At 37.7% G+C, this 11,908-nt stretch overlaps 1 protein-coding gene across 2 annotated transcripts in view; it reads left to right on the top strand.

Annotated features, from left to right (window-relative positions):
* The window catches only part of LOC120516150 (SREBF chaperone), a 130,863-nt gene extending 120,233 nt beyond the window's left edge, over positions 1–10,630 (top strand). For both annotated transcript variants that reach the window (XM_039737620.1, XM_039737621.1), the window contains exons 18-23: positions 2,034–2,119; positions 2,202–2,284; positions 2,428–2,594; positions 7,009–7,089; positions 7,176–7,382; positions 8,320–10,630. In XM_039737620.1, coding sequence (XP_039593554.1) covers positions 2,034–2,119; positions 2,202–2,284; positions 2,428–2,594; positions 7,009–7,089; positions 7,176–7,382; positions 8,320–8,565 — 870 coding nt within the window. In that variant the 3' untranslated portion in view covers positions 8,566–10,630. The remainder of the gene's footprint in view (positions 1–2,033; positions 2,120–2,201; positions 2,285–2,427; positions 2,595–7,008; positions 7,090–7,175; positions 7,383–8,319) is intronic.
* Positions 10,631–11,908: the final 1,278 nt, after the last annotated feature.

The raw sequence follows: 11,908 nt of genomic DNA on the forward strand, positions 1-11,908 counted from the left end.
GTACAAAAATATTATGTGGTCTGGAGAGACACATTTTCAATTTTATGACCTTATTGACAAGCACTTTGTTTAGGAAAAGAAACTTGTCACTAATAAAACAACACCTCCCACTTTAAATTGTGATGTTTGCAGCATTATGTTATAGGATTGATTTAATCGGCTGGATCAGGTAATCGAATCAAATTTGTAACTAAAATGGTGGAAATGAAAAATGTTTATAGTGTGCAATATATAATTTGAACTAATAGCAAGTGGTGTTTTCCAACACAGTGATCCCAAAGCACTGACATTCAACCTTGAATCTATGACAATGTTGTGTGTGTTACATTTTTAGCACTTAGCTGGTTTCTTGCACACTAAACATATTGTGCAGTGTATTTAAATAAGTTTCCCAAATAAACCACTAGGATTTTTTTTTTGGCTGTTTGTTTCCTTTTGCTGTGGCCAACTCTGCGGCCATTATTATAGTAATAAAGTCTAATAAACAAGTACTGTACATGCATATACTGTATGTAACACCCAGAATCGTTAACCTACGTATGAATATATTCAAATATTATTGTCAGTGGGAATATTCAAACATTATTTTTGGCCAATTTGACAGCCCTGCCATATAGCAAAAGCTTTAAGACTATAATTGCCACAAAAATGTCAGCTGGCAAATATTAAATACATAATGATTGAAGGAAGTGAATGTTTTTCAAAGCTGGTTATTTCAGTGTTGCATTTTTTTATTTACTCTTGTAATAGAAAATTATTACGGCTCAGCTTCTTGTTAACAGTAAAAAAAATTTGAATCTAAGTATTGTTCTGGTCCTCATTCAAAAAAGTAAAGCAGAACTAGAGACAGTTCGGAGAAGAGTTATTATTAGGCTGTTCAGGACTGTGAGGTATGAGCACTGAGGAAGCTCTGAAGAAGCTATATCTATCTAGTTTAAGCAAAGATTAAGAAGTGATAAATAATGACTCCAGCATCAGCTGGGATCCTCCATACTAATTCTCTTCATAATTTTGAAGAACTTTTTTTTTTTTATATATATATATAAATAAGAACACAGGGACAAAGAGATGGGTAGGGGTATACATAGATTGATGGGAACTGTTTAAAGGCAAATTTCATGCAGAGGTTTGGAAATTTGAGAGAACCATAGACATACAATAATTAACTAGTAGCGAGTTGGAGAATAGGACTTTGGGGTCTTATGGGTGCAAAATTTGACATAGTGTTAGAAGTGTAGAAAGTATAATGATACAAATAATAATAATGAATAATAAAAATAATGCTAATATGGGTTATACTGTCAAAATGTGGTGTTTGTGTGGTATATCTTGAAGCACAGTGAAATACACAATCCAGCATCACAGTCAGGACAATAGTAATGTGATTCCTTGTGGATTTTCTTTCCAGACTGTTCAGTTTTTGAACAGCACACTGCACATGTGCGATTGACACGAGCATTGCTTTCAAATTCATCAGAATCACTTTTAATTTTACTGTCCATTTCTTTTTCACTGCCTGAAGACAGATTCACTTCATCTTCATTGCTTGTTTCACTGTCAAGAGTGTGCAACACCTGGGCTGCTGAAAAACATTTCTTTCGAGACGCCATTATGAAGTTAGGAGAAGACTTGCCTGCACTGTTGCCTGGTTAACACTCGAGCCTGTCGCTACTCAAAATATGCCTGTATCGTTTCCTGAGCAACACTCTGCACTAGTGCTGTTGGAACTTTAACAGCCTGAATAATCCTCGGGTCTAACGCAAGACATGCAACACGAGGCACGCAACACTTTTACCACTGTTTTGTTTTTACAGCCCGAGTGACGCTCGTGTCTAATGCTAAGGAGGTTAAACTAAACAGCCTTTTCTTGTCAAAACTGTTCTAATGTAACTTTTGGTTCTAACAGAGCTGGTGACAAAGTACCTGTAAGTTTTAATAATTGTATAGTCTATCATTCTGTTGGTTCAGTAAAGCTTTTTCCTTTCCTAGTGAAGATCTGCTAATGTTTCTTGTCTTTTTTGCCAATTTTCTAGCTCTGGGATGCAGTGGGAGGCACCCTACGTTGCAGTAATGAGGAAGGACTATCTGGAATCACAGCATTGATCTTCCTCAGTAACCGGCAAGTGCTTCATCATTTACAGTAGTATTTGCTGTAAAGGCCCACATACGTCATACTCACATGAGCTTCTGTGTCTCCACAGGATTGTTGCAGCAAGGCTGAATGGCTCTTTAGATTTTTTTACTCTAGATGTGAACAAACCCTCCACACTTTTGCAGCACAGAGGTAATGGGCTTTTGTGAGATGTGCCTTTTAATTTATTGTTCATCATACAAAGATTGTGCTAGGGGGGTGTTTTAACAGGAATTTCAATAATGATTATATGTGTCAAATAATTGCAACTAATTGGATTATCTGTGCCTCTTCAGGGACCCCTATACGGAATAGCATGCCACATTCACCTTGTTACAGCAGTGATGATGTCGTCACCTGTCATTTGACTCATGTTATACAGTGTGCCCACCAGAAGCCGATTACTGTTCTGCGTGCAGCAGCAGGGAGGGTGGTGACCGGCAGCCAGGATCATACTGTGCGGGTAAGCACAATTAAACAAGCATTTATTCTGTGTAGGAACAGACTGGCATTTACCAATTTGCTTTGCTTTGGCTTGCAAGTTTTTCTTAAAAAGGCAGCTGTCAGGCCGTCTTAAGTGATATTTAACATCAGCCAAAGATACGTTCTACTCACAGGGGCCCCTCTCTAGAATGTAGTTTCTGGCCTCTTATTTGTTAGGATTGATAATCACAGGCAAATTACATCCAGGGGTGTCTCCATGGTGCACCATTTTAACACACGATCAATGAACAAAGAGTCATGACTGGCAATTTGGTGGACAAAACTCTGTGCCAGTCATTAACCAAAAGGTTGAGCTTATGTGCACCCAAGAAACCAGTTGCAAATGTTTGCACTCCTATCTTTATAACCTATTGCAAGCACTAAATCTGGATCCTCTGTGCTTTCTGCCTGCTCTCTGCTTAGCTGTAGTTTCGGCTCCTTAGCAGGACTGTTTAGAGCTATAACAAAGGCTTGAGTGATCCCTTTTACTCCAAAGGGTAACCTAGTTTCAACTGTGGAGGAGTCCGGACAAAGCATTGCCTACACCTAAAGTCAACAAGAAGAAAAAAAAGGTGTATACCTAGTTTGATTCTGAGAACTATTGACTGTAATTTGGTAGTTAGGACGTTTATTCTTGCTATTGGTGTTACTTTAACTGAAGGTAATACTATGTGAAGAGGAAATGTTTTGCTGTTACTCTACTGAATCCATAAAGAGAAATTTGTAATTCAACACACCTCACACGCACATTCATACATGCACACATAAGAGCTGTTTGCAGACAATCAGTGAACAAATCAACATTGTTATCAAATTGCAGGCTCTAAAAAAATTATAACTAGCTAAGAACATTCAACCAGATGAAATACCACAACTGTGATTAGAGCATTTTAAAACAGATCTGGACAGTATCTTTCTAGTTTTAAGATACTTTTTAGTTTTTATTTAGTGTTTGATTGTTCTTTTTATTATTTTACGTAATTCACCATTTTCTAATTTTGTTTTCTATTTAGTTTTTAATTTTTTGTTGTTTTTATTTAGTTTTAGGGTTTTACAGTTTTTCTGATTTTTAGTTTTCTTTTTTATTTAGTTTGTTTTTCATAAATTAACTTTAGTTTTTGTTACATTTTATGAGCTTTGTATTACTGTTCCAAGAATGATAGTTTGCAGTGTAAAACTCCGTTTCATTCATGTTGTACCTGTCCACTTAATACATATAATTTGAATGTCTTTGAAAGTAGTCCGTTTTCTCATGATAACATTACAGTTCAAGGCTTCCAGTACAATCAAAAAATATAAGAAATAAAATAACAAGTGAACTCTATTGTTGTTTATTACCTTTAGTTTAAGCAAATGGTTATTTAATTTTAAAAACACCTTTTTTTATTTTTAACATTCTCTTTGCAAGCAGCAATATCACCACACACATACCCACTTCGAAACTTTGAAAGTGTTTTTTTTTCCCTCCCAGAGAAGTCTTTCTTTACTTATTTTTTTAAATACTATTGAAGTGACTACAGAGTTACTAACATTAATAGCAGAAATAGAGATATGTGTTTTTCCTTGTATATACTGCATCTCTACAAGCATACTGTTTACATTAAATACTAAATATGTTGTAGCAACATCTTAGTTCATTCTTTTAATAAGCAAACATTTTTTTGTTAACAGTATTTTAAATTTTTGTTAACTGGAATAGCAATGCTTCTGGAGTGAGTGATGTTTCCTGTTTAATACTTTAGATATGATTTAAGGAAGTAGAATTTATAAGTTAATGTATGTGCCTCATTCTATAGAAGAGTAAAAGACCAAACTAAGCTAAAGTATTTATTTTATGTTGCTCTTTATTGTCATTTGTCTCTATATACTGTACTTGTGTATACCCTTTATCTATTATCCTTATGTTATAAATACATTTTATTTTTTGGTTTATTATAGAAAGTGTGTTTAGATGAGCAATTCTCAAACTGTACACTGCAGTGACCTTCGTAAGCTCCTTGATGGGACTCTGCATGAAGCAGAGGGAGAACATATTTAAATAATTAAAGAAGTATCAACAGCTGACACCAATTGCTGTTGTGTTTTTAAATCATTAATAATTTCATCAGAGTATACAATATGTCACACTTCTGTTCTTACTTGACTTTTCCTCAATTGCTGCACTTCAAATAGCCATGTTGTTTCAACTCTGTTATTCAGATGTGAATCGCTGTCTTTCTCCTCTGGCTTGCACCAGACTGCATTTTCAGATCCTTTTCACCTTGACAATTTTCCTCCTGCTGCTGTTATTAACATTGCTGAACATTGTTTTCCAGATGTGAATTACTGTCTGTCTTTACATGGACTTGTGTGGACTTTACCCAATTAATGAACTTTGTTCATAAGTTGCATAGATTTTTCCATAGTTGTGGCGCCCTGTCTAGAAAGTGTATTAAAGAAACCCACTCACTGTATCTGTGACGAAGCCTAGACAAGATAAACTGAGATAGGCTTTTAAGTTTGGAAATAGCTGACAAGATGTGCGGCAGGGTATAAAATTGGTTTACATGTAATGCGGAGCAAGTATATCCCAAAAATTAGAAGCATTAAGAAATGGAAGAGAACTCCGAAGTGGATAAGGAAGGATCTACAAAGAAAAAAACAGTAGTCTTTTTGCCTTATACAGCTAACTCCATGACTAAGTTTCTTTGTATATTTTAGTAATAAAAGAATGGGAGGTAAAGAATATTAGGAATACTAACACACAGACATGTCTTGCTGAACTGGAAGAATCCTAAACCACATATTACAAAAAAAAAAACAGCGACGGTAGAGAAAGGCCACAGATGAGTGACTAGGCTGATTCTGGGACAGAGAGGTACGGGCTATAAGGAAGAGCCTGAAGGAGCTGAACCTTTTCAGTTTAAGCAAACAGAGGTTAAGAGATGACACGATTGAAGTATTTAAAATTATGAAGGGAGTTAGTACAGTGGATCCTACCTGTTATTTTAAAGTAAATCCTTCAACGAGAATTTATGAGGCATGATTGGAAACTACTTAAGGAAAGATTTTGAAATGTTAGAAAGTTTTTCTTCATGCAAAGATCAGTAGACAGATGGAATAAATTACCAAGTAGTGTGTTGGTTAGCAGGACTTTAGGGACCTACATATTTTGACTTGATGTTATTTTGGAGAATCTAGATGAAAAGGATGGACTATCCTGTTTGAATAAATTGCCTTTTCTTGTCACAATTGCTCTATTGTTAGTTAAACTGTAGACCATGCAGCAGGTCTAGCTGTGTTTTTTATTGTGCTGCCTAGAGCAATGTGGTTCTAAAGCAAAGGCCTGGGATTTGCTCTGATTTGACTAAGAAATATCAGCAGAAAAGAAAGACCATTCGACATTATGCTGATTTTTAGAGGCAATTTATAATATTTATTCTGTTCAAATAATTAGAAAGATGACCTAGCCATCAGTCCCCCCAATTGAATACATTCTGATCTCTCATTTAATTTCCTCCTCTCTCTTTCACTTTGTCTCCTCCAGCACTTTGAGGGTGTGATCAGAAAATCTTTTTTTATGATTTTGGTCACTCCTACCTACACTTTCCAAGTGGTGGTTTTCCTAGGTTACCAAACATGGTGGTAATGTCCTGCCGTCTGAATGCGGAATGAGATATTAAGCCTGAAGAAAATTAGGCAAAACATTTTTGAGGCATCAGTAGAACCAAATCATAATGCTTTTTAGGTTCCACTGCTGAACAAAACATAAAATGATGACTGTGCTCCAGAATTACTTTCTTGGCAAAGTATAGCTAAATTGTATTGAAAAAGAAAAGAACAGCAAAGCTTGATAAATCTAGAGAATTGGAAAAATGAAACAGTTGGAGAAGTTCAGCAAGTCCCACAATACAGAACAGGTGAAGAAGACAATAGATATAGCAATAGTACAAAACAATCCCGGTGAAAAAAGACAGAGCAGTTCTTGGTTTTGGTCTTAATAGTTGTTGGCCTATAGTGTTACCACGTTGATTGATTCAAAACCCATAGTAAAAGTGTTTGAACAAATTATGATCTTGTTTAAATGTGTGCTCATTTATAATGAACACTTGTGTAGCAGCCTATTTTGATACCAGTAAGCGTTCATCGAATCAGACCAATATAATTTGTGCAACCCAAAATCCTTTAAGCTCCTACAAAGATATTGTCTGTTTTTCCTTTTATGGCACTATTTTGTATAGCATTGCAATTTTGTGTGTAATACTTTTGTGCGCCTTCATTGATTTTGGAATTAATTTTTGATGGTATATGAAATGTTTAGATTTCTAGAGTATTTCTTCTGATCTGCACTTTTTTAAAAGCGTATACTGGTTCTGTGCTTTAGCATTATAGCCTGTCTGTGTTTCCTTCCACAGGTTTACAGACTTGAGGACTCATGCTGCCTTTTTACACTTCAGGGACATTCTGGGGGAATCACCTCCATCTACATTGATCAGGTTTGTAGAGTATACTGTCTGTGGGCTTGTTGATTTACCTGTGCTTTGGATGACATAGTATAAACATATCTGTGCTTGAATTTCAGACAATGGTTTTAGCTAGTGGGGGCCAGGATGGAGCCATTTGCATCTGGGATGTCTTGACTGGCAGTAGAGTCAGCCACATGTATGGACACAGAGGAGACGTAACATCACTCATCTGCACCACTACATGCATAATCAGCAGCGGCCTGGATGACCTCATCTGCATATGGGACCGAAGCACAGGGATTAAACTGTACTCCATTCAGCAGGTTAGTCCACAAAATGGATTTGAGGTATAGAACTCAAGATTTTAACCTTCATGTGGGCCAAGTTCCTGTCAGATGGTCAACATGCTTTTCTTTTCCTTAGCGGGCTGACACCTTACATAAGTTCCACAGTTGTCAAGTTAAAGATAGTGAGTTTTAAAAATTTAATTAAAGAAAGTGAAATGACTATAAGCTAGCTGTTTCCAGTACTTTTGTGTCGTATTAGCTGCAAATCTCTTTCCCTTTTGTTCCTGGTGATGGTTACAGATTACCTTTCTGGAGGTTTTGTACATTAAAATGTCATCTTGGCTGTGAACACACAAGATATGTTTTAACAGCTTTGAACCTTATACCATGAGCAAAATGTCCTGTGGGGAAAGTGCTGCAAGGCATGAAAGAGCCCGTCAATGTGTAATAGTATATCCTCATAGCTATAGTTTAGAAATCACAAGGGTGCTTGTTCTTTTGGGGCATAGTATAGGAAAGCTTCCCTAATGCACAACTGGATAAGCATTCACTTTTGACTCTGACTTCCTGGGTTTGTGGTCAGCCTCTGTGTGGGAGGACATGAATCAGTGAGAGGCGAGACCATGCGCAATTACTCACCAGGACATGTCCATGTCCAGTGCTCCCATAATCTGCTACTGTTTCAATTTCAAGGATTTTTTTCAACAAGCGATAAATTTTGCCTTTGACTTTTATTGAGATCTAGAAAAGTACATAGCTGATAGAAGAGGGGACAGATGATGTGGTTTGAGTGTGCAACCCCTCATAAGTGCAGAGTTTAGATTTAATGCCCAGCTTCCCCCATGAGCCACTATAGTTCTCACTGATTGGTTTATTCAATTCAGCAGTGCATCCTGTTCATTTATCTGTGACACAACATTGTTGCATCAGGTTGGAATCCATTTTAAAGTTATGATTTTTTTTTCCCTTTCAGGAGGTGGGCTGTGGATCAAGTCTTGGTGTGATTTCTGAAAATTTGATGGTAACTGGTGGCCAGGGATGTGTATCTTTCTGGGATCTGAACTACGGTGACCTGCTGCAGACTGTGTATCTGGGCAAGTGCAACGAGGGCCAGGGAGTCAGGCAATTGCTGGTGCTTGACAATGCAGCTATTGTCTGTGATTTTGGGAATGAGCTGAGCCTTGTGTATGTGCCGTCTGTGCTGGAGAAACTCGACTAAGAACAGTAGAAGGGAGCCTAGCAGTTTGCCAGATATTGGTGATGTGGAAGCTGCCGTGCTGAGCCGCTTGGGTCAACATGTTTACAGAGAGAAAGCTGCCATTCATGTACTGTTCTCTGCTGGAGACAGAAGAAGTGCTTCTCTCCCCACTTTATCTACTGATGTTGTGAATGTCTAGTGAAGCTAGTGGGTTGGACATATGGCCGTTCTTAGACTTCCCACTGTTTCTGCCTTTTGTAATCATTATTTTGAGGTAGTAAGGCCACAGTTCATGGAAGCCTTGCTGTTCAGTTATAGAAATAGGTTTAGAGCAAAGTGCAATGCTTTTACTTAATTGCAAGAATGCAGGAGAAAGGATGCAGTGTTGTTGAGGTGGCACCACCAGCAATTCAGAATAATCTCAAGTGGGTACAGCACACACATCCTTCTGCAGCATTGGGTCAAGTCATTTACTAGGCTGTGGGGTGTAAAGAGGAAACAGCTAGGCCATAAGCAATATTCTGTGCTTGTTATAAGAGTCTTGTTTTACATCAGCTTTGCGGCTTTTTATATTTTTATTATGGTGCCTGATAATCCATGGTGGTGTCAGAGTCGGAGACTTTTAATCATGTGCCTGGCACCACATGAAACAAAGCATGTTACCTTGCAATTCTGTTCTGCAGGGTAGTCCTTGATTAAAGCCTTTGTAAAATTGCAGGCTTTTTATTGGGGAGTCTCTAGTCTCCCCCTGTATTCTCCTGCATACCAACTGGGAGTGTGTGCTTTCCAAAGCAAAGGCAGTGATAGTCAGTATCTTGCCAGAGAAGACTCATTGCTGCTGGCCTGTAAAGTGAAAACTGGAGACGCGAGAAAAGATGTAAGATTGTTAAAGCATGTGATGAATATTTCTGACATGCCCAAATGCGTCTAGCATTGAAAGTCCTGATATGCTAGCTGTACTATATGTAGGCTAGAATGTCATGGCTGCTGATATAAGCAGTTCCTTAGAGGAGAGCGCAAGTGGTGATCTTAGAGAAAGTGAGCCACACAGCTAGACTGGAGGACACCATGGAATGAATGTAAATCAGAAAAGGTGTCTGTTATTGCACTTAGAACTCAAATATTACACTGGGCAGCTTGAGTAAGTTCAGATCATCTTAAGTCATTTGTTTTTCTGCTTCTTATTTTGTATATTTTTAGTTAAAATTGAAAAGTGTGTCCGACTTTTTTCTACTTTTAAATAAGGGGTGTCCTGGAGAGCTTTACTGGCAGTAGCGTTAAATGCAGCCAATTTACGCATCTTGTCAGGCTCATTTAATTATCCGCTATGTTTCTTTTTTTTTTTTTCATGGCTGTACTGAACCTTCTGTGAAGCTCAATGCCTTACTTTGACTTCATTCTTAAAAGAATCCCTTCAGCAGATTCTGCAGCAATTTAGGCAAACACCTCATTGGAGTATTTTTAAAGAACTACTATGGTATATGAAAGCAGCTGATCAGCAGATGTTTATATTCTAACCTGGTAGTTTGGTTCAGTTGGGTTGGGTTGGTGGAGGATTAACTACCGTTAGTTGTACCTGTTGTCTTTTAACAGAAAGACATTTGACATTAGCCTCTCCTCCTGTCGTGGAGAAAGGATGAGAAATTGGAGAATTTGGTTGTGTCTATTTACTTATCTAATGATAATGCAGGATTGAATGAAATTAAACAGGAATGTCCAGAAATACATTCAGGTGGCCATCTCCTGGCTCTTCAGTAAACTTGGCAAACACTTTTTTTTTTTTTAACTTTTCCGTCTGTCAAGGTAATATGCTGCATCCCTCCAGACTAATGTATATAGTACTGGTAAATTTGAAAGTTTCTTTCTGCTTTATTTATCAGTCTGGTGGGTGTAGGTAGTGTCTCAGCAGGAATCTCGATGTAAATATTTTTCAGTTCCATTCATCGTCCTGCTGGTTCACTGCTGTGCAAACCAGATATAACTGTACAGTGTAAAGAGGCTGTATGTAGTGCATATACTCTTCTGTACTATTTGTAACTTGGCTCACAACTTTATACTAATTTGCAAATAAAGTGCTTTCATACTACTTACCTGGCTATGTAGTCTGTGTGGAGCAGTCTAGGAAGATCTTGTCAGAGTTTTAGTCACCTCAGAAGTGGGATTGCCTGGCACTCAAATCACACACAACACACAAATCATCGGAATGAATGCTAATCTGCAGTAAATCTATGGAGAACTAGCCAAAGAACCGGGGATGGGAGTATTTGTGTAATGGGTGAAGGTAAGAAAGCAAATACTTGTTTGTTAAACATTGACCCATTTGAGAAAGCTGGTTGAAATGTTGATACTACTGAAAATGATTGAACTACTGAATTTTTAAAACCGCTCTATATACTTCATACTTTAATTTTGCACAATTCTACAATTTTACTACATGAATGTGTGACTGAAATTGCATCATGCTGCCTTCATTAAAAAGTAAGTTCTTTGTTTCTAAAAAGGCAAAGAGCATCAACAGAGCAAAGTGAGATATGGCAGTACTTTGCTTGAGGAAAATGAAAAGTTGAACAGAAGATATCCCAGCACCTGTTTGGTGGGACAAGCCTGGTTACACTGTTTGCAAGGGAGGCAACACCTTGAACCATTTGAAGCATTTATCCGTTGCTGTTCTGATGTTTTTAAGGGTCTTGGAACTCAACAGGTGTGAAATGGAATTTACAGTAGAGGTAAGAAAAGTTAATATTTTGATGGATTAACGAGTGAATCATTTACACAGCACAAGTTAACAAAGAATGCTTTCCTGAGTTTGTTTCATGAACCAATACGAATTGTTAATATATTACAGAATCTTAGTGATTAGGCTTAACACGTGATGGAAATTGCCATGGTAAATAGCGTTTATGCACAACGTTGTCTATGCATTGCACTTGCTGTTGTAGCCTCCTTAGCGTTAGACCGGAGTATTACTCAGGCTGCAAAAAGCGTGCTAAAAGTGTTAGTCACGAGTGTCACTTGGGCAACTGTATAGAAGCGTCTTGCATAAGCGTTAGAACCGAGAATCACTCAGGCTGTAAAAGTGCTGTCAGAGCAAGTTCTGAACATTACTCAGGCAATGTTTATAGGTGGGTCTTGCGTAAGCGTTACATCCGAGTATGACATGGGCAAAGATGATGTTGCGTCTTCTCCTCTCACCTGTAAGTGTGACCAGTATCCCCCGCCGTAATAATGGTATCTTATAAGAAATGTTTTTCAGCAGCCCAGGTGTTATACGCTCTTGCTAGTGATGCAGTTATGTTGAGGAGTTTCTCATCAACAGTGAACAGTAATGAGGAAGTGAATCTGTCCTCCGGTGGTGAAACTGAAA

This window comes from Polypterus senegalus, chromosome 15 (assembly GCF_016835505.1).
Source record: "Polypterus senegalus isolate Bchr_013 chromosome 15, ASM1683550v1, whole genome shotgun sequence".
Taxonomy (NCBI): domain Eukaryota; kingdom Metazoa; phylum Chordata; class Cladistia; order Polypteriformes; family Polypteridae; genus Polypterus; species Polypterus senegalus.